Source organism: Oryctolagus cuniculus, chromosome 6 (assembly GCF_051225735.1).
Source record: "Oryctolagus cuniculus isolate XC-2025 breed Fujian yellow rabbit chromosome 6, ASM5122573v1, whole genome shotgun sequence".
NCBI lineage: Eukaryota > Metazoa > Chordata > Mammalia > Lagomorpha > Leporidae > Oryctolagus > Oryctolagus cuniculus.
Window position 1 is genome coordinate 96,903,888 of NC_142872.1, and position 24,010 is coordinate 96,927,897.

Below are 24,010 nucleotides of genomic sequence, written 5' to 3' on the forward strand. Positions count from 1 at the left end.
CATTGTTCAAAGTTTTCAAACTAAACAGTTCATCCAGATTGCTCACAATCCACACAGAGCCTCCCTCACATTCTAGGAGCTCCCAGTCGCTCTGTAGCTTCCATCAGAAGACAATCAGGGAGTGTCAGAAGATAATCAGGAGTACTAAATATGCCTTGAGAGCAGCTCTCACATGGAAGGCAGTGGATAAAAACAAGCACACAAAGGAATCTGGAGGCAACAAATAAGAAGGAAGGAACTTCCCAAACAGAAAAGCCAAACCACACAGATTATAATGTCCTCACTGAGATAAGAGAAGAAATTGCAAATATGAAGAAAAAAAAATAGGCTAGTAAAAAAGAAGCATTTAGGGAATGAAAAGAGCTCTTGAAAACTGAAACTATGGGTGGGGGAAGAAATGAAAAAATGCAATATAATTAGGAGATAAATGGATAACAAGTCTCCCAGAAAGCATAGTAAAAAGGCAAAATGATGGAAAATAGAGGGAAAAAGTTAGAAATGTGTGTAACATTTCTAACAAAATAATAGGAGCTCTAGTAAATGAAATAGAATAAAACAGAGGAGAAAAAAGAGTCAATAACCAACTTTAAGAAAAATTTCTACAACTGAAGGACACGTTTTGAGACTGAAACGGCTTACCTGAGATTGACAAAGACTTTCTCCTTTGACCAAAACTTTAGTGAAGCTCCCCTGAGTCCTTTCAGATGACAGGGCTCAGAACACACGACCCCCAGATATGGCCTCTGGGCATACGGAATACTTTAAGCTGGAGGAAGTTGAGAAAATTGCGAAAGAAGAAAGTCTCCCTGAGTTTCTCCCTGACCCAGGTCATAAAGCCAGAAAGAATTCTCTGCCCTTCCTCTGAAGCAGGTGGGAAGAGGCTCATGTAAGATGCCCTCCCTATAACCGGAGGGAAGGGACATCCTGACCTCTGAAGACAAGGACACAGGAGGGCCACACAAACAGGCCTTGCTAAAATCTTCCCCGGGCCCTGCACAGTCACTGACCATCAGACCACATCTCTTGTCCAAATCAGCCTTCTCCACCACCATCTACTTCTTCAAACTTCACATAAAAATACACAAGTTTTCCTGTTTCCATGACTCTTTATTTCTGAGGCTCCCATGCCACAAAAAACTTACAAAATAATTTGCAGGTTTTTTTTTTTCTCTCCTGTTAATCTTTGGAAGATTTATTTTTCAGACATAGTCAGGGACCCTAAGAGGGCAAAGGAAAACTTTCTCCTTCTAGGGCGATTAGGCTTGACCTTCAGTTTCCCCGTGTCCTTGTAGAATTCAGTTGGAACAAGAATCTTGCTAAGGCTGTTTAGGGAAAATACTCTACCCTTGGCATCCAACTCCCTCTTATCACCCAGGCCTGTCTACAGCAATAATCCTATCAAGTTGGTTTAATCCTTTGCTTCTAATGCTTTCTCTTAGCAATTTCCCATTCACTGATACTACCACCCACCAAGTTTCTTGACTATTAACTTGTCCTTGTTAGAGATGTCGTCTATATGCAAGACCGGAGTCCTTTTACCTATTGTCATGGCTCCCTTTAAAAAAGTCTGCCTACTGTCACTATTAAGATTTATTTATTTAGCTTGAAAGAGTTATAGAGAGAGAGGGGGAGAGACAGAGAAAGACAGAATTTCCATCTACTGGTTCACTCCCCAGAAGGCCACAACAGCCAATTCTGGGTCAGGCTGTAGCCAGGAGCTTCATTTTTTCTTTTTTATTTATTTGACAGGTAGATTTAGAGAGAGAGACAAAGAGAAAGGTCTTTCTTCCATTGGTTCACTCCCCAAATGGCCACTTCAGCTGGCACTGCACCAATCCGAAGCCAGGAGCCTGGTGCTTCTTCCTGGTCTCCCATGTGGGTGCAGGGGCCCAAGCACCTGGGCCATCCTCCACTGCCTTTCTGGGCCACAGCAGAGAGCTGGACTGGAAGAGGAGCAACTGGGACTAGAACCTGGTGCTCATATGGGATGCCGGCACTGCAGGTGGAGGATTAACTAAGTGAGCCATGGCATGGGCCCCAGGAGCTTCATTTGGGTCTTCCATGTGGGTGGCAGGGGCCCAAACACTTGGGCCACCTTCCTCTGCTTTGCCCAGGCCATAAGCAGAGAGCTATATCTGAAGTGGAGCAGCTAGGACATGAATTGGTGCGCATACAGGATGCTGGTGTTGCAGGTGGTGGTTTTATGCCACACCACCGGCCCCTGTCATTAATATTTTAAAAATTTTTATTAACTTATTTTCACTTTACTTGAAAGGTGGAGAAATAGACATACACACACACACACAAACACACACATACAGGTAGGGATGGAGAGAGAACTTCCATCTGCTGATTTCACTTCCTGAATGCTTGCAACAGCTGGAGTTGAGCAAGGTCAAAGCAAGGAGCCAGAACCTCAATCTGGATCTCCCTGAGTGGGTGTTAGGAACCCAAGTACTCGAGCCATCACTTGCCGCCTCTCCAGTTGTGGATTAGTAGAAAGCTGGAATTGAAAGCAGAACTGGGACTCAAACCAGGCCCAAGGCTATGGGCTGCAGGATCCCAAGCAGCATCTTTAAGTGTTGTGCCAATCAGCTGCCTCATATCATTAAGTATTGGCAATAGTTCTGAACGATTTTGAATCGTAAGTTCCAGACTTCCCAATGGCGAAGTTTTAATGTGAAAGAAATAAAATTTTACATACAAAACTGAGAAGGAAAGACTTTTAACTCAGAATTTATACCCAGCAAACTTTAAGTCAAATTAGATTTTAAAGACACTTTTAGGGGTGGTGGGTTAAGTTGCATCTTAAGACATCAGCATTCCATACTGGAGCAGCTCTGCTTCTGATCCAGCTCCTTCCTGTTGTGCCTGGAAAGGCAGTGGAGGATGGCCCAAGTGCTTGGGCTCTTGCTACCCACATGGGAAATCTGGATGCAATTCCAGGCCCTTGACTTTAGCTTGACCCAGCCCCATTGTGGTCATTTAGGGAATGTACCAACAGATACAAGATTTCTCCCTATCTCTCCCTCTCTCAGTAAATCTGCCTCTCAAATCAATCAGCAATAAATCAATAAATCTTTAAAAAGAGGGCACTTTTAGACAAGTAGAATCTTAAGTGTCTGTTAATAATAGTCAGAATTAAAAAAGGAGTGAATGTACCAACATGGGAAGCAGGCCATACAGCAGACTCACGGAATGACAATCATTTTAAGTAGCACTCTGACCTCAGAATCAGCCTTTAAGGCATTCTGGTCTGGCTGAAAAGCCCACAAGACATTTCAGGCATGGAGAGCCAAGACACTGTGGCAAAAAAATGTTCTATGTGAAATGACCTCTGTGAGTAAGACCCCAGTGGAAAGAAGTGGTCATCAAAGAAGGATGTATTTTTCTCTGAAGGGAAGTGAGAACTTCCAATTTGCTTATGGCCTTGGCTAAATACTGAAGGAGTTTGTGGATTCAAAAGGCTTCCGTAGCCTAGACAGTTCATGTCAAAAGCCTTGAGTGATCACTGATGTCATACTTAAGAGTGTTAATTGTTATCTTAATAACAGAGTCACTGTGCACTAACTTCCCTTGCAGGACTTGTGTCCTCAAGTTGTATTATGAGAGTTAACAGTAAAACCTGTTCTCAAAAATTTCCTTTTAGTGTATTAAGTGGAGGATATTCTTATGTCTCATAAGTTAATAGCTATGTCTAAGTGCTCACAAAAGATATGTTATTCTTGGGTGCTTCTTTAAAGTTAATTGAGTACCCCCTGACCAAAAAAAGAAGTTAAAATAATTTCGAGATGTAATGACTTTGAACAGTCCTTGTCTTGACTGTTGAGGAATAGGTGCTTTGTGTGTGTGTGCGCAAATTGTTGAACTCTTCACTTAGTATAGAGTTAGTATTCTGTGTATAAAGTTAATAAAAAATGGATCTTAGTGGAGAATGTTACTGGGAATGGGAGAGGGAGGGGGAAAAAGGGTGGGAGTCTGGGTATGCTGAGAAGAATCACTATATTCCTAAAGTTATACTTAAGAAGTGCATGAAGTTTGTATTCCTTAAATAAAAGGTTTCTTTGGGAAGAAAAATTTACCCTTTCTTAGGAAGCTATTGGAGATGAGTTTGCAAAAAGGGGGGTAGGGAAATACCAAGAAAGTTATGGTTTATAAGAAATAGAAGATCCACCATTGACGAGAGATAAAAGGGAAGCCCTAGATGAGAGTGAAGGGAATTCTGGGATGACAGCAGTACCAGGCCTGGAGGAAAATCAGTATAAATTGGAGCAAATTAAAAGAAGTTACAAGGCCAATGTTGTGCCATAGGTGGTAAAGCCACTACCTGCAGTGCCAGCATTCCCATATGTGCACCAGTTTGTGTCCCTGCTGCTCCACTTCTGATCCAGCTCCCTGCCAATGGCCTGGGAAAAGCGCAGAAGACGACTCAAGTGCTTGGGCCTGTGTTACACACGTGGGAGACCTAGAAGAAGCTCTTGACTCCCTGCTTTGGTCTGGCCAGCCCTAGCTGTTACAGCCATCCAGGTAGTATATCTTCCAGGATGGAAGCTCTCTCTGTGTCTCTCCCTCTCTCTAACTCTGACTTGCAAATAAATAAGTAAATCTTAAAAAAAAAAAAAAAAAGAGGTTCAGAAGGAGGGTTCTTCTGTGAGATGAAATTGAGAGATCCCTGATATATTTACATATCCTGACTGATTTACATAATCAGAGTTGAATTAATGGTAAGTACATAGAAAAGTATCAAGGTAAAACAAAGTAAGTGTCAACTTCAGGGAAGCATGGAAAGCAGAAAAGGAAGCATTGTTTACAGCATGATTCCACTGTAGATGGTGTCTACAGTTGTAATGATGTGAACACTGCATAATGACCTGGGAGGCTAGGGGATAGGAATGCTCCCTCTAAGTAGTAGAAGAAAACCCAATCCTACTTTTTTCACTGTGGGAAATGAATGAATCCCTAAAATGGAAATATCAAGATGTAGCAAGCAATCAAATAGTCTTCTAAGGTCTGCTATTATACTGCCTGACCTTGTTTCATTTCTTTGTTCTGAGAGGCAATCACTTTTATTCTTTAGCTGTTCTTTGTCATTTGTCTCCATGTTTCTGAAAAACAAACCTGTACCATCAAAAGCAGTTCTGTGTCTCTCTCTTCCCTGAATCGTTGATGAACCTAACTAGTGATATCTAAATATATCTTCAACACTTGAATTAAAAAGAAAATCTACAAAAAGAAGTATATAGAAATAAGCTCAAAATAATTTGCCTTCTTCCTAACTCACAGGACACTGTTAATAAGCAATAGGAAAGCTCTCTCCAAAAGATGTGTGACTGTCACCAGAAACTAAAGGCTTAGTATTTTCACAGAATTCTACCAAATATTTAAAAGTCAGATCATTTCATTGCTGTATCCCAGATCACAGAAAAAAGAGAAAAACTCACAAAGCTCCAAACTGACAAAGTTTGCACAAAGAGAAAAATATCATTTTAGCAGCTAATTTTAGGTCTCAGCTTGATCGGATTAACTTGCAGGGGTGGGGAGCCTCTGGCCTACAGGCCATATAAGGCCCTCAAAATCATTTGGCCTGGTTCTACCAAGGCAACCACAGGCGGAACTAAAAATTCAATAAATCTATAGCAGGCTAATTTCTAGGCTGACAATTTTGTATGGCCTGCAAATGATATTACAAATATCCCAATGGCCCTTGGCAGAAAAAAGGTTCTCTACTTGGGGATTAAGAGATACCTAGAGAGCTGGTAAAATCATTGTTTCTGGGTGTGTTTGGAAGAGGATTGCTGGAGACTGGTGTCTGAGTCAGTGTACTGGATGTGGAAGATTCCCCATCCAATTGGCCAGGACCCCAGGGGGAGCAAAAGGCCAGAGGAAAGATGAATTCCTCTCTTTTGTTCTGCTGGAGCTAGGCTATCCTTTGTCTCCTTCTCTTGGACACTGGGACTCTAGGTTCACTAGATTATGGGACTTTCTCTATCTTCAGCATCCTGCTTGGTCCTGAGACTTTTGGCCATAAACTGAGTTACACTATCAGCTTCCCTGGTCCTGAGACCTCAGGACTTGGACTGTGCCACCAGCTCTCCTGGCTTGCATACAGCTTACAGTCTAAGTCTGTAATTATTTGAGCAATTCTCCTAATAAATCCCCCCCCTTCTGTCTCTGTGTAGAACCCTAATACATCACCCAGTCTCACTAATATTATCATAAAATATTAGCTAAATTATTAGCCAAGAGAAAAAAAAATCACTGAAAAGCCATAATATCATGATCAAATAAAATTTATTAAAAGAGTACAGGATGTTCCAATCTTACAAGATTCCCTGAAAATAGTAATAAAGCTATGGAAAAAACTAATAAGCCTATCTCCCTGGATACTGAAAATACATTTAACAAAAGTCAGCTCTTAAACAGCAGTATTTAAGAGAACTGAAATGATTATAACTTAGAAGAGTTTCTCCTTTGCCAAAAAATAAAAATGAATCAAAATTTTATATTGAAACTGTAAAGCCTTTTAAAAACCCCACTAAAATATTATATAAGAATGGGAGATATTAGTGTAATGGGAGCAATTATGTTTGAAAGGCCAATGGCTTACATTAAGAACTGCTATGCTTTTATGGTTTCCATGTTCATGCTTTATATATTGCAAACAATTACTATATTATAGTTGCTCTGGTGGTGAGGTATTAAAGAGCTGTTAGGAATAATTTCTTTTGTCTGATTAAACCTGCTGCAACCTGTTAATAAAAGTATTCAGTGTTGTATGAAAATAATTCCAGGAGGTATTTTGCCAGCCAACTATAAAATACGTGTCTGCATGTGGGTGTGTATCCTATCTTAGGAACAATACTGTGAACACACAGAATGCCTTGACAAACAGAACCCCAATCTTTTATTTTAATCTACACAAACTCCTTTGGAGAGCCATTCTTTTTCAGTCTGCAAACTCTCTTACCTGTTAATGTGCCTGTAATGCCTCCTTCATTATCCCCTCCTCCCCCAACCACAGGAGAATTCAGTAATGGTTTTCTTTGATATTTTCTAGGCTGAAGGCAGTAAAATGTCTTAAACTAGGGGATCAGAAATTCTAATTCTTCAGTCACCTGGATGGCTAATGCCTTGATTTGCATAAAGTGCTGCTGTGGTCTTCCCATTCATCAGATAGAGAATTCATCTAGTTTTGCCACTTTGATGAGTAGATTTTTTCCCCCAAAGAAACCTTTTATTTAAGAAATACAAACTTCATGCATTTCATAAGCACAACTTTAGGAATATAGTGATTCTTCCCACCATACCCACCCTCCCATCCACACTCCCACCCCTCCTCCTTCCTCTCCCATTCCCAGTCCCATTCTTCACTAAGATCCATTTTTGATTAACTTTATACACAGAAGACCAACTGCATACTAAGTAAAGAGTTCAACAATTTGCACTTACACACACACACACACACACACAAAACCTGTTCCGCAAGGGCTGTTCAAAGTCATTGCATCTTGAAGTTATTTTCACTTCTTTTATGGGGGGGGGGACTTACTTAACTTTAAAGAAGCACCCAAGAATGATACATCTTTTTGGGAACACTTAGACATAATTATAATACTACTCTTTAAGGATAGAGGTCTTGCATGGGAAGTTACTGGACAGTGACTCCTATTGTTAATTTAACAATGAACACAGTTGAGTAGATTTTTACAGGATGGAGCTCTTAGGAAATCCAGGACAGTTATCAAAAGCTGCCAGTTGCTTTCTTTAAGGATTAAATTAGAAAATTTCTGAAAGTTACATCTGAAATCAAGGTTTTTTTTTTTTTTTGTAAAGATTTATTTATTTGAAGGACAGAGTTATGGGGGGGGAGTTGGTGGGGAGAGAAAGATCTTCCATTCACTGTTTTTACTCCCCAAATGGCTGCAATAGCCGAGGCTGGACCAGGTTGAAGCCAGGAGCCAGGAGCTTCATTTGGGATAGTTAGCGTTGTAGGCAGTGACTTAACCCATTATGCCACAATGCCATCCACTGGGCTCAAATTCTACTTACTTATTTATTCGTTCATTCATTCATTCATTTATTTGACAGATAGAGTTAGACAGTGAGGGAGAGAGACAGAGAGAAATGTCTTCCTTCCATTGGTTCACCCCCCAAAATGGCCGCTATGGCTGGAGCTGTGCCCATCCGAAGCCAGGAGCCAGGTGCTTCTTCCTAGTTTCCAACGAGGGTGCAGGGTGGGCCATCCTCCACTGCCTTCCCGGGCCACAGCAGAGAGCTGGACTGGAAGAGGAGAAACTGGGACTAGAACCCGACGCTCATATGGTATGCCAGCGCCGCAGGTGGAGGATTAACCAAGTGAGCCATGGTGCTGGCCCGAGGCTCAAATTCGTACTGAAAAACTTGTAACTTTCTATTTTTGACAAGGGTTCTTGGGAATTATTTCTGCCCCTGCTGCATTTCAAGTTTTCAACTGGCAGGTAGACAAGATCAACTGGACATTAAATACCTGAAGACTTCAGCAGATTTTAACCTTCTATTGATGGAACTTTTGCTCAAGAAGTCTCTTCATGTTAAGATTTAAAACAACTGGGTTTAAGTGACATTATAAAAATGGAAATTGGAAACCATGGAAATAAAGAAATTAAATGTTTTATTAATAAAGCTTATAATTAGAATTTATAATTTAAGAACAGATTATTTACAAATAGTCATTTTAAAATGTATGTATGATTATTTTTTCTTGGTTTGCCCTACCCCTCTTAAAATAGACCCCTATATTTATCTTAATCAGAATTCATTAAAATAAAATTTAAATAGAATTCAGATAATATAGAGATCCTTGGGATCAGTTTATTCCAAATGAATCCAAGAGAGTGTTCAACTGGGAGGAGGCAGTGACAGGAAGCTAGTGCAGGGGGCTGGTGGACACTGACACTGTTTTGTTTCATCATCTGAATGCTGCTCACAGGGTGGGTTCATCATGCTGTATGCTTGTGTGCACACTTTTCAGAAATACAAAGATTGAAAAAATGTGGTCCTTTTCACCTTGCTGGTAGTCAACTTCCAAGAGCCGAATATTCTTTTTTTTTTTTTTCCCTCTTTTAAATGAGAAGTGAAGAGACAGAGAGAGACAGAGAGAGCTTCCATTCACTGGCTCACTCCCCAAATATTTGCAATGGCCAGGTGTAGGCCAGGCCAAAGCTAGAAGCTAGAAGCTAGAAGCTAGAAGCTAGAAGCCAGAAGCCAGAAGCCAGAAGCCAGAAACCAGAAGCCAGGAACTTAATCCAGGTCTCCCACGTGGGTGGTAGGGACCTAAATATGTGAGCCATAACTGCTGCCTCCTAAGGTCGACATGAGCAGAAAGCTGGAGTGGGGAGCTGGAGGTGGAACCAGGACTCTGATACGGTTTGTGGGTATCTTTACCCACATTATTTAGCCTAGTGAATATTCTTCATATTCTTAATCTGAAAAATTAGGTATAGATTTAGTAATAGCCATGATTCTGTGATAATGATGATAAGCCAGTACTGCAACCCCCAAATGTTTGAGACAGAAGGCTCAATGAACCATTTATTGTCTCTACTCCTTTCATTAATTTGGCCCAGGGTTGGTGAGCTATGGAAGAAATTCAGTATTGTCAAGAATACTGTTTGAAAAAATAGTAATATTTGTCTCCCTTTGGTGTAATAAACAAATTATATGAAATGCTATTGTATTTTCTTTTTTTTAGTGTTTTATTTATTTTTTTATTTTAACTTTTAATGAATATAAATTTCCAAAGTTCAGAATATTGGTTACAATGGCTTCCCCCCCATAACGTCCCTCCAACCCGCAACCCTCCCCTTATACACTCCCTCTCCCCTTCCATTCATATCAAGATTCATTTTCGATTCTCTTTATGTACAGAAGATCAGTTTAGCATACATTAAGTAAAGATTTCAACAGTTTGCTCCCACACAGAAACATAAAGTGAAAAATACTGTTTGAGTACTAGTTATAGCATTAAATCTCAATGTACAGCACACTAAGGACAAAGATCCTACATGAGGAGTAAGTGCACAGTGACTCCTGTTGTTGACTTAACAAATTGACACTCTTGTTTATGCCATCAGTAATCACCCTAGGCTCTTGTCATGAGCTGCCAAGGCTATGGAAGCCCCCTAAGTTCACTGACTCTGATCATTTTTAGACAAGGCCATGGTCAAAGTGGAAGTTCTCTCCTCCCTTCAGAGAAAGGTACCTCCTTCTTTGATGACTCATTCTTTCCACTGGGATCTCACTCGTGGAGATCTTTCATTTAGGTTTCCCCCCCCCCCCCCAGAGTGTCTTGGCTTTCCATGCCTGAAATACTCTCATGGGCTTTTCAGCTGGATCCGCTTGCCTTAAGGGCTGATTCTGAGGCCAGAGTGCTGTTAGGACATTTGCCATTCTATGGGTCTGCTGTGCATCTCACTTCCCATGTTGGATCATTCTCTCCCTTTTTTATTCTATCAGCTAGTATTTGCAGACACTAGTCTTGTTTATGTGATCCCTTTGGTTCTTAGTCCTATCATTACGATCAATTGTGAACAGAAATTGATCACTGGGACTAGTGAGATGGCATTGGTACATGCCACCTTGGTGGGATTGAATTGGAATCCCCTGGTATGTTTCTAACTCTACCGTTTGAGGTAAGTCAGCTTGAGCATGTCCCAAATTGCACATCTCTTCCCTCTCTTATTCCCACTATTATATTTAACAGCGATCACTTTTCAGTTAAGTTTCAGCACTTAAGAAGAATTGTGTATTGATTACAGTCTTCAACCAAAAGTATTAAGTAGAACAAACAAAAAAATACTAAGAGGGATAACATATTAAGCTGCTCATCAACAGTCAGGGTGAGGGCTGATCAAGTCACCGTTTCTCATAGTGTTCATTTCACTTTAACAGGTTTCCTTTTTGGTGCTCAGTTAGTTGTCACCTATCAAGGAGAACAAGTGGTATTTGTCCCTTTGGGATGGCTTATTTCACTCAGCATAATGTTTTCCAAATTCCTAACAGGGATCACTTTTCAGTTAAAATTTAAACACCTAAGAATAATTGTGTGTTAATTACAGAGTCCAACCAATGGTACTAGAACAAAAAAAAAATACTAATTAAACTGGTTAAGCCACTATGGAAGTCAGTCTGGAGATTCCTCAGAAACCTGAAGATAACCCTACCATTCAACCCAGTCATCCCACTCCTTGGAATTTACCCAAAGGAAATGAAATTGGCAAACAAAAAAGCAGTCTGCACATTAATGTTTATTGCAGCTCAATTCACAATAGCTAAGACCTGGAACCAACCCAAATGCCCATCAACAGTAGACTGGATAAAGAAATTATGGGACATGTACTCTATAGAATACTATACAGCAGTCAAAAACAATGAAACCCAGTCATTTGCAACAAGATGGAGGAATTTGGAAAACATCATGCTGAGTGAATTAAGCCAGTCCCAAAGGGACAAATATCATATGTTCTCCCTGATTGGCGACAACTAACTGAGCACCAAAGGGGAAACTTGTTGAAGTGAAATGGACACTGTGAGAAACAGTGAAATGCTATTGTATTTTCAAAAGGAGCATTTAAAAAAAATCTGCCCGAATAATAACTGGTATATATATTACATTTTGTCAGTTATTGGCATAGTGAGAAGAGGAGGTTATTGGTTGGAAAGGGCACACAGATGTCTACTGCTTCATTTTTCTCCTTCTCATTCAACTGTTCACTTGCTTACCTCTTTATAGAAAATTACTATAGAGGCCGGCGCTGTGGTGTAGTGGGTAAAGCCAGCACCTGTGGTGCCGGCATCCCATATGGGTGCCAGTTCGAGTCCTGGCTGCTTCACTTCCAATCCAGCTCTCTGCTATGGCCTGGGAAAGCAGTGGAAGATGGCCCAAGTCCTTGGGCCCCTGTACCCACATGGGAGACCCAGAATAAGTTCCTGGCTCCTGGATTCTGATCAGTGTAGCTCCGGCCATTGTGGCCATCTGGGGAGTGAACCAGTGGATGAAAGACATCTCTCTCTCTCTGCCTCTCCTTCTCTCTGCATAACTCTGACTTTCAAATAAATAAATAAATAAATAAATAAATAAATCTTTAAAAAATTACTATATGTAGGGTAAATCTTCAGGGCTTTCCATGTGCCATGCACTGAGGATATGAAGAAGAATCTGGTGTGCATTTGTTTCAGAAAATGGGCAGCTCATTACTGAACCCATTTCCTCTTTTTCCAGGGCACAGAATTCCACTACTGATAGGGGTGGCGCATGACTGAAATGACAGCCGAAGAGCAGAAGGCTTGGTTTGTGACAATGCCCTGTGCAGTATACCTCCCGTGCTCGATTCTATCTGCTGGATTGAAAGCCAAGTGTTGAGGAAGGTAGAATGACAAGACTGAAGAAACCTGAGTCATGACTTGCAGAAGAGCCTCTTGCTAATCAGAAACCTCTTCTGGACTTCATGTTTGAGAAACAAACACATTTCAGTTTTGAGCCTTTTTATATTTGAGTTAATTTGCCATGGCAACAGGCATTCACTAATACTGTGAATTTAAGGAGACACCTACTGTACCCCCACCCAACAAACCACAATACAATTTAATAAGCACTATAATGAAATAATAAAGGTGATATAAAAGGTGGAGGAGGGAGCAGTTAATTCTGCTCTGAAAGAGCTTTTGAAAGAAGTAATGTGTGATCTGGACTCTGATGAAAACACAGATAGGAATTTACCAGGTAGACAAATAGGGAGAAGGGGTGATGCCTACTACAAGAGAAGATGAGCAAAGGCGAGAACACACACGATGTGCCCAGGAGTATGTGCATGCAGCTAGCTGATTACCAGGTCTTCGATGGACTAGGAGGACCATCCAGAGTTGTTGTTTGGGTGAGAGTGTGGCAGGCTGAGGGGAATAAAGTGTTTTGCATGCAGTGAGAGGCAGTGAATACCTCAAGTGACATTGCATTTTGAAGAGCACACTGCAAAGGAGAAAGCCTTGGGATGAAGCAGGAAGCAGTGATAGCACACATGAAGAAGGGGTGGCACTGACAATTGCTTCTGCGGTAAAAAGAGAACTGATTCTATGTGGGGGGAGGGGAGGGGAGTGGCAACGGTGAAGGGCAGTTAAAGGCAATCCTGAAGCTTTCATATGAGGAGGCTGGGTAAAGTCCTAAGTTCCCAGAAAATCAGAAGTCAGAAGGCGAGTTCACATTGTGGGAGAGAGGGAGAGCCATAAGTAGTTCAGTTTTAAAATTCCTGAGTTTGAAATAGTCTCTGCAATTCCTCAGTCAGGCCACAGGGGGATTACGGATCCTGCTTAAAATGTTCTGAGTTCTGGCAGGGGCTATCCTCTGGAAGTGATAACCTGGGGAAACCCTGAATTGGATGCACAGGTAGATTCCAGATCACCCTCGGAGGAAATGCTGATTTAAAAAAAATTTATTATAAAAAATGTGATCATATGATTCCAACAATTTAGAAAGAATTTGTGGAGGGGTAGGTATTGTGGTACAGCAGGTTGAGCTACCACTTGGGATGCCGCCCACACCCATATTGGAGTGCCGGTTTTTATCCTGACTCCTGTTTCCAGATACACCAATTCTCTGTTAATGTGCCTATGAGGCAGCAGGTGATGGCCCACATGCTTGGGCTCTTGCCATCCAGATGGAGTTTCTGGGTTCTGCCTTGCCTTAGCTCTTGTTCTTGTGGGCATTTTGAGAGTGAACCAGAGGATGGAAGAAGTCTGTCTCCTCTCTGTCCCCACTCTGCCTTTCAAATAAATACATAAAAATTCTCAAAAAATGTATACAGAGTGAAAAGTCTTTTCCTATTTCTCAAGCAACCTATCTTCTCTTCCAAGAGTAAATGATATTACCAGATTTCATTTGCGTCTTTGTTGTATCTGTCTTGAGGCATTCTTCACATGTACAGATCTGCATATATCTGCCTCCTCGCCCTTTTTATACCACATACACATGGTGCCCATGCCGTTTTGACTAAAGGATGTTCACTTACCTTAGCGTGGCTCCCTCCGTCTTAATCACATCTCCATCTCTCAGATAAACATATTGCTGCTCTCCATTTCCTATCCTTTCTTCTCTGTGAGGAGTCCGTGGGAGTTTTTTAATGCAGTAGGTAGTATCTAGTCACAAGATATGCAAAATAAATGAAGTCACACTTTAAATAATAGATAATTCAGCCATTTAAGAAATGAATTTTCAAAGATTTAACCCTTGGGAATGACTGCATAAAGAGCTAAGAGACAATAGAAAGTGGGGTGAATTACGGCAGCTTTTCTCTGGGATAGAACTATTTCATATTTCTCAATAAAAGAGCTTTTTGTTCTCTCATGCCCATCTAGGTTTACATAAAAGTATTGTGTTTTTCTAATCACTCCTGAACTGTACAAAAATTTGAAAGTAGTTCACAATCTCAGCTAGCTGTGACATCAAGTGTTGAAGAGGCAGTAACACAGAACCAGGGAACTTTTCTCTATCTAAGTGCCTGACATAGAGTAAAGAAGTCAGGGTAATAGTTAATAACAGAGGAATGCTGGGAAAAGGCCTTTGCTGTGATAGCTGAAAGGGAGTCCCAAACCCAGAGCTAAGATATTCAACCTTCATAGTAAGCTTGGGGGCTAGTGTGGTGGCACAGTAGGTTAAGCTGCCACTGGCAACACTGGGATACTTTAGTGGAGTGCTGGTTTGCGTTCTGGCCACTCCACTTCTCATCCAGCTTCTTGATATAGTGCCTGGGAAGGCAGAAAATGGCTCAAGTACGTGGGTCCCTGCCACACATGTGAGAGACCCGGATGAAGTTCCTGGTTCCTGGCTTAGACCTGGCCCAGATCTGGCTGTTGTGATCACTTCGGAAATGAAACAGCAAGCAGGTGGAGGATCTCTGTCTCTCCCTCTCTCTGACTCTTTCAAATAAATAAATCTTAAAAATAAAACAAGTTTAATAATACTCCCTGGCACAAAGAAAATCAATTAACCAACCAAGAGTTGGGTACAAATTATTTAAATAGCATAACACGTACATATATAAGTACAATGACATTAAAGCACTTAAAATACATTATAGTTGGGGAAATAAAACAAACAAGGAATAAAGGAATATATTCAATACCATTTAATGACTACACAAAGGAACATCTAGCTAATAAAAGCAACAGGAGTTCAGAGAAAGAACCAACAGCGTAAATATGATAGAACTTGAGGTTTTATTTACAGGTTGTATGGCATGGGTAAAGGCACAGAGAAAGACTTGTAGGTAAGGAAATGGCATTAGTAAAGGCATGGAAATGAGAATGAGCATTGCATAAGGTGTGACAGTGTTACCAAGTTGTTTAATGCAAACTACTGACTGGGAAGAGTAGAGATAAAATTGGATAGGTAAGATGAGCCAGATCGTGAAGGACCTTAATTAATACATTGTTTACACAACACATGTAACCTTTACCCTATGTGGCTACTGCATACTCTGTAGTAATATAAACAAACAGCGGCAACAGGTGGATCAATATGGTAGCTGTGAGGGGCTATTGTTTGGTATAGCAGGTTAAGCCTCTGTGATGCTGGCATCCCATACAGGTGCTGGTTCAAGACCTGGAAGCTCCACTTTCAATCCAGCTCCCTGCTAATGGCTTGAGAGAGTAGCTGAAGATGGCCCAAGTGCTTGGACCCCTGCACCCATGTGGGAGACCTGGAAGAAGCTCTAGGCTCCTGGATTAGGCCTGGCTCAGCCCTGGCCATTGCAGCCATTTGGGGAGTGAACTAGAAGATGGAAGATCACTTTCTGTCTCTCCTCCTTTCTCTGTAACTCTCTCTTTCAAATAAATAAAAAAGAAATATTTTAAAAAATATGGTATCTATGGGTGGGGAAAATGGAGGGAGGGAGATAGGAGAGAATCAGTAGGCAATGATTGCCATAAACCAACCAGAAGGTAATGAATATCAGGATTAGGTGTTAGTACTAGAAATATGGAGGGAGAAAAAGACATTTCAAAGAGAAACTGACAAGGCATAGAAATTTGGCTAGTAAGGAGGAGAAAGAAGACAAGAACATGGAAATAAAAATAAAACAGACAACAGAAAATAACATATTCCCTCTCTAACCCCAAATTCTATTATTTTGTATCATAGAATGTGGTAGAATGAGAAGGCCATGCCAAGATGACTGCTGGCAAGCGAGTGTCAGTTACTCAGGAATGGCTTCGAAACCCACCTGGCAACAGAGCCTGCCTGGCGACAGGCAGTGATTGGTGAGGGCATAAACTGCCCCTTGACCAGATTGACTGCCTTGGCTATATAAGCTGCTGTACCAACTGAAATAAACGAGTCTGTAGGCTGCTTGCCTCTGGCCCACTTTCACTTGACTTCCAGTGTCTGTGGTGACTCCATGCCTCTTGCCCCCACCGCGCTCCTTCTCTCAGAATGAATCCACAGCAACATGTGGTGCCCAACGTGACTGAGAGACAGCGTGTCGGAATCGGCGAGGTCCTCCCTTGATTTCAGCAAGTAGGCCCCTCGGTGTTTTGTGTGCTGTTTGGTTCTGTGAGGGTGAGCACAGAACACCCTCCTACACCCCCTTCCTTGTCCTGGTTCTCAGTCGAAGTGACCCCAAGTTAGGCACACACCACCCAGAAGCCTAACACCGCTTCTCTGCTCCTCCTTTTACTTTGCATTCGCCCAGCGAATTCACATAAGGGACTGATCATCCCAGAATTTGGAACCAAGTCATCTTCGCTCACTCGAGAGAGGTGATGCTCCAGAGACACCATGTGGGCATACGGCCTTGACCTAATGAATCAAGGAAATCCCACAGGACATATGTATGATCTGACACACCACTGTCTGTTCGTCTTATGTAGGGACCCCCTGCATAATGCAATCAGCCACTGAGGTGCTAGGAATTTGTTGTGTTATGGCAATAGTGCTGTGGGTGTCTTTCCTTTGGCTAGAGTTGGCGTGGCACGCTGCTCTTAAGCATTCAAACATGGGAAAGTTACCCCCCTCTCAGAAGCCCAAACAGATGACCAAACATAATGAATCTGTGTGTGATAAGAGCCTGTCACTCCAGGCCTCTGCCTCACAGGCAACAGTTGATGACTTGGGGAGAGAGAGCTCCTACAGTGAAAATGACATGACAGCAGACAATGTAGCAATGCCTTGTCAGCTACCCCGCGAATATCTGTGGGATGAACTTAGACGACCTCAAGGCAATAACCCATGTGAGGTCATCCCATCTGCACCCAGTGAGGATCCCCACATTTATGGCAGTCCCCAGGCACCCCAGGCTGTTGGCTCGTGGATATTTGTGATCTGTAGTGAGGACCGCTTGCATTTGTGAGAGCACATCTCTTCCCCATAAGGTCATGGAAACCTCAGCAATTAGTGGAAAGGTGGTTCCCGTATCTCCACTGTCATCTTGCCATGTTACAGGCATGATGACCTGATCAGCATCCTCCAACGCCTTGGAGGTTGGGCCCAGGTGCTGTCTTCCAATGTTGCATTTTCCTTGTGTCCCTAGCTTTTAAGACAGTGGCATCTGCCCCCATATCAATTAAACCTGGAAAGGCAATGTCATCTAAGTATAGGGTCAATTGGCCTCAGATTGAAGATGGGCATCGACCAATTAATGGTGAGGGGACTCCCTCTTTCTTGCTGGGCTGAGGGCCGCCCTGCTGGGAGTTTAAAGGCTTGGTCTTGTAATATTTTGCCCAGTGAAAGCCTTTTTTACATCTGGGACACAGCGTTTTGAGCTTGCCCCATCTGTCAGCATTTGGGCAGTTTTGCCGTAGGTGTCCCATTTCCTAACATCCCCAACAAACTGGAGGATCATTAGACTTCCTTGTGTTCAGTTTGTTAATGGCTGCAGTTGGGTCCTGTATGGGTGTATCAGCAGAGTTTACCTCCTTTGTAACTACTATCCATTTAGAAATGTCTTCATCACAGACTGGGGTGATTGCAGCTTTTGCATCTTTGGTAGCGCCTTCTCAAGTTAACAGTTTGACCAAATTGTCTTGATCCGGGCCAAGTGGTAATCTTTTCTCTACTGCCTCCAAGACTCTGGCAAGGAAATTGGGGAACCATTCGCCTGGGCCTTGAACTAGGTTTCTAAAGAGCTGACTATAATTAGGAGGATTTATATTTTTTAAGGCTCTAAGTGCCAAATCTCTGACCTGATCAAAATAAGCAACTACTCCAATGTGGGCCTGTTCATGAGGATATATGTAGGTGCCGCGGCTTGTAAGCATATCAACGTTTACTGCAATTCCATAGGCAGCATTATTCCTCGCCATGGTTTCAGCCTCTTCCTCATAGGAGGCTTTTCACTGTAAGGACTGTGGTCTCAACAAACATGCTTTGAGCACTGTAACCCAGTCAAAATGAGTTTGAAGGTTCGCTGCCCATTGTATGAGCAACTGTTCAAAGTAGGGAGAGTCAGGGCCTGATTCTTGAGAAGCTTTTTTAGCATAGTAAGGTCATTTATGGGTGTTGGAATCTAGGGCCTGAATTCTGCGTCCACTCCTACATTAACAGCAAACATGCAGGTTGGATGGAGTCAGTGCTTGGTCATACATTATGTGGATGATACCTTACTTGTTCATGAGAATGCGGCAACTCTGAAGGCCTACATGAGACAGTAAGAAATTTACAATTCCTGGGTTTGTTATTACCACAGAAAAGGTACAACATTTTCTTCCCTTTCAATTCCTGGGTTATCAAATCTCCCACATATTTCCAATGGGCCCAAACCTAAAATCAAGCATAAATACTCACTTAATGAACTTCAGCAACTATGCGGCCAAATCAATCAGCTGAAGCCCTTCTTTTCCCTAACGCCTGCAGAGCTTAGACCACTATTCTATTTACTGTCTGGGCGGCGCCGGCCCAAATTATAGTATTTTTATGCTACCACTTGGCAATAAAAATGAACAAAGCTACTGACACATGAAACAAAGGTGAATCTCAAAAACATGTTGCTCTGTGAAAGAAACCAGTCACAGAGAGAGCCCTTCCTCAAAAATCATATTGACATCAGCAGCCGAATCCACTACAGAAAAGATCAACACCCAGTTGTCAAATTTAAAATCCTTTAGATATGACCCTCAGGTGCCTCTATTTGCCATAACCATATCTACCCTCAAGGTCCCCTTAGGAGCTATTTGGCAACAACAAGTACCACTTTTTTGCACTCACACAGCCTGGAGCGAGTGTTGTAAAATAGTTAACAAAGTAGATGCCATCCTTATGATGGGACTTAAATTAAGATATTATGCCAATAAGACATTTAACACAGAGCCAGACATAGTGGTCCTACCCCTATCACAATTAGAACTGTCGACATTGATGCAGAATAGCATGCTCTTTCAAACTTTAATGATAAATTTCCCAGGACAGGTTGACGATCACCTGCTGGTGGACAGGCTACTCCAGATGTTACAAACCTAAGAAATAGACTATCCAAAACATGCTTTCCCTGCTAATTAACCTATACCCATGGCACTGTGTGCATTTACAGATGCCAACAAGTCACTGTTAGGAATAGTGATTCAATCCTCAACAGAAAAAGGTAAGATCCATGTAGTACCCCATGGGGGATCAGTACAGCTGGGAGAAATAAAGGCAATAGTCAAAGTACTACTCCTTTGCCAGGATGGGCTGGTAAATATATTTTTGGACAGCAAATATTCAGTACAGGTAGCAAAGACGATCCTTTTTGCAGTCTTTAAGCCGACCAATAAGCCAATTGGCCAGATGTTCACAACATGTAAAGAGCTAACTGAGAACAGAAAACACCCATGGTATATCTCACACGTAAGATCACATACTGGGTTACCTGGCTTTATTTTCCAAGGCAACAAAAAAGGTTGTTTTATCTCCTGCAACATGGCTTCCATTGGACACCTAGAACAAGCCCATATTCTACACCAAAAATTTCATATGTCAGCAAGGAACATAAAATTGCTTTTCCTGGAGCTAACAATGAGGCAGTGCAAACACCTAGTACGCTCTTGCAAGAATTGTGCCCCCCCACCCCCCACCCCGTTAGGCCCACTGCAACAAGCAGGAGTGAACCTGTGAGGGCTTGCTCCTAATAAGCTCTGGCAAGTGGACATCACCTCCATTAGCTCCTTTGGTAAACTTAAGTTTGTCCATGTGATGGCAGATACTTATTCAAAGGTTGTATTTGCAACAGCCCAATCCGGAGAAAAGGCTAGTAATGTGATAAAGGCAGTTAAGTCAAACATGCTGATTCTTGGTGTCCTCTGAACCATAAAGACAGATAATGGGTCAGCGTATACGTCACAGGAATTTAATTCCTTCCTGAGGTCCTGGAACATACAGTCTGCCACAGGTATCCCATACAACCCATAGGGACAGGCAATCATTGAAAGAACTTACAGGACAATTAAAGATCTCTTACAAAGACAGGAAAACAATCATATGCCCCCAGACCCACAGATTGCTTTGTCTGAGGTCCTTTTCACTATCAATTTTCTTACTTTTGATTCCCAAGGGGTCAGCCCAGCTTATAAACACTGGGGATGCTTTCCATCCCAGACCCCGACCCCTATGGTTAGGTGGAAAGACCCCTTTGACAGGAGAATGGAAGGGACCACACCCTCTGCTAACCAAGGGCTGAGGATATGCTTGTGTCTTTCCAGAGAATGTGGGACAGCCCATTTGGGTACCAGCCAGAAACATCAAGTCTGCAACTGACAGTCAACCAGAACCAGCTGAAAAATACTGAGAGTCAGCCTTGTTAGCAGAAGCACCTGCTACCTATTGTCAAGCTGCTGCTTTATCACCCTGCCCTGAGAAACTGCCCACAGCCACATTCACTATTGTTTTATACCTCACTAGCTCTGGTCAGCCACTCAAACAGCCCACAGCCTGCGTGCCATGATGCCATTCCTGATTACCATTGTTCCTCATTCCTACCCCCATTTGAGCAAGCACTCCTGTGGTCTCCCATTCTGAAGGCTGGTTAGTCAACGACGGGTAAGAGTCCCTGGGGGACAACCTAAGACAGCCACGTATGGAGACCACATGGAAACAGGGTCAACAATGGTATGGCCAAGGATAATGCCTCGTGTTGCTCAAAAATAAATGAAAAGGGGGAAATGTGGTGGAATGAGAAGTCCATGCCAACATGGCTGCTGGCAAGCAAGCATCAGTTACTCAGAAATGGCTTCAAAACCCACCTGGCAAAGGAGCCTGCCTGGCAACAGGCTGTGCCTGGTTAGGGCATAAACCGCCCCTTGACCAGATAGACTGCCTTGGGTATACAAGCTGCTGTACCAACTGAAATAAATGAGTCTGCGGGCTGCTTGCCTCTGGCCCGCTTTCACCGACTCCTGGTGTCTGTGTCGTGACTCAGTAAAGACCAGAATGAGAGACAACAAACCACTTCTTAGTGGGCTAACATTTTAGTAGCTATAAAAAAATCATGTCAAATTTCTCTTCTATTTTCTTTTAATAAATTGAATAGGTAATCTATTATATATATTTATTATTTTTATGGAACCCAAACTATTTTAATTTTATGAAAGTGGATCAAATGCCCAATTTAATGGATAACCAAATTATAGTTTTTTATTTTTTATTTCATTTTATTTTTTATTTTTTGACAGGCAGAGTAGACAGTGAGAGAGAGAAAGACAGAGAAAAAGGTCTTCCTTTTGCCGTTGGTTCACCCTCCAATGGCTGCTGTGGCCGGCGTGCTGCGGCCGGTGCATTGTGCTGATCCGAAGCTAGGAGTCAGATACTTATCCTGGTCTCCCATGCAGGTGCAGGGCCCAATGACTTGGGCCATCCTCCACTGCACTCCCTGGCCATAGCAGAGAGCTGGCCTGGAAGAGGGGCAACCGGGACAGAATCCGGCACCCCGACTGGGACTAGAACCTGGGGTGCTGGCACCACAGGTGGAGGATTAGCCTATTGAGCTGTGGCGCCGGCCCAAATTATAGTATTTTTATGCTACCACTTGGCAATAAAAATGAACAAAGCTATGACACATGAAACAAAGGTGAATCTCAAAAACATGTTGCTCTGTGAAAGAAACCAGTCACAGAGAGAGTGATTTTACATTCTTCCATTATATGAAATTCTAGAACAGGCAAAACTAACACATAACTGAAAGATAGCAGATCAGTGGTGGCTGGAAGTTGGGGGTAGAATCTCTATAAACGGGCACAGAGTGATTTCTTTCTGGAGAGGTGGAAGTCTATAGCTTGACTGGAGTGGTCACATAAGTTATTTATGTTTGTTGAAACTCACCAAACTGTACATTTACAGTTGGTAAATGTTGTACAGTTGTACACCAAACTACATTTACAATGGGTATATTATATGTTTTTAAATTAATGCCCAGGGATGGGCATTTGGTTTACCAGTTACATTGCCAGTTGAGATGCCTGTGTCCTGTATTGAAGGGCCAGGGTTCAATACTTGCTAGAGCAGCTAGAGCAGCTGCTGGGAGGCACTGGTGATGACTCACATTCTTGGATTCTGGACACCTACATGAGGTACCTAGATTGAGTTCTTGGATCCCAGCTTTGGCCTCAGCTCAGATTGGACCACTGTGGGCATTTAGGAAGTGAAAAAGCAGATGGGAGTTCTGTCTTTCAAACAAACAAACAAACAAAAAAACAGATAAATAAATTCAAAACCCAATACAGTTGATTTATAAAGGAAGATAAATAGGTCAGAAATATTTTAATTTTTCATACTGACACTCATGCTAAAAAAGAGTTAAGTGATTAAAATTAAAAATTCTCAGAATATCTTTTAATTCATAAAATTTAAAGGGTAAACAGATAAACATCACACTGACAGATAATGAATTACTGTGGCTACAGTCCCCTTTTATTGGAAGAAATGAGGTAAGAGGGTAAAAAAGTTATGTTAGTTTTTATACCTGGTAGTCTGGTGATACTGGGTTTAGTAGTGGAAACTACACTAATCTCCCAATTATAGTCTCAAGACCTAAAAAACCACTACCTTCAAAATATTTAAAAATATTAGTTAGGGGCTGGTGCTGTGACATAAGCAGGTTAAGCTGCCACCTTTGATGCTAGTATCCTGTATAGGTGCCGGCTTAAGTTATAGCAGCTCTACTTTAGATCCAGCTCCCTGCTAATGCACCAGGGAAAGCAACATAAGATGATCCCTGTACCCACATGGGAGATCTGGTTAAAGCTCCTGGCTCCTGGATTTGGCCTGGCCCAGCCCCAGCTGTTGTGGCCATTTGGGAAGTGAACCAGTAGATGGAAGATCTCTCTCTCTCCCTCTCTCTCTGTAACTTTGCCTTTCAAATAAATAAAATAGATCTTTATTAACTACCAAGTTATTTATTAAATAATTTATTAACTAATAATATTTATTAACTACTAAGTTAATTAAAATCTTTAAAAAGGACATTAGTTGGGGCCAGTGCTATGGCATAGCAGGTAAAGCTATCACCTGCAGTGCTGGCATTCCATATGGGCACTAGTTCAAGTCCCAGCTGCTCCACTTCCAATCCAGCTTTCTGCTATGGCCTAGGAGAGCAGTGGAGGATGGCTCAAGTTCTTGGACCCCTGGACCCACATGGAAAACCCAGAAGAAGCTCCAGGCTCCTGACTTTGGATTGGCTCAGCTTTGGCCATTGTGGCCATTTGGGGAGTGAACCAGTGGATGGAAGACCTCTCTCTCTGCCTCTCTGTAATTCTGCCTTTCAAGCAAATAAATAAATAACTCTTGTAAAAAAGGACATTAATTAAGTGCCTATGTACATCCTATGTGAATGAATGTCTTTGAATTCCTTGCTGTATGTTGAACATGTCGAGTGTACTCCCACTGTAGCATCTTTCCTCCTGAGATGGCCTCTGCTTGGTGTGCCCTCCTCTCAGGAGCTCAGTCCTTCTCCCTTCAATATCATAGCTACTGTCCTCCCTCACCCGACTCTTTCTCTCATTCCTCTTCATGTGCTTTATT

At 42.1% G+C, this 24,010-nt stretch overlaps 1 protein-coding gene across 1 annotated transcript in view; it reads right to left on the reverse strand.

Moving 5' to 3' along the window:
• Nucleotides 1-24,010, reverse strand: part of LACTB2 (lactamase beta 2) — a 46,197-nt gene that overhangs the window by 13,196 nt on the left and 8,991 nt on the right. The window contains exon 3 of the mRNA XM_002710464.6: nt 14,040-14,166. Coding sequence (XP_002710510.1) covers nt 14,040-14,166 — 127 coding nt within the window. The remainder of the gene's footprint in view (nt 1-14,039; nt 14,167-24,010) is intronic.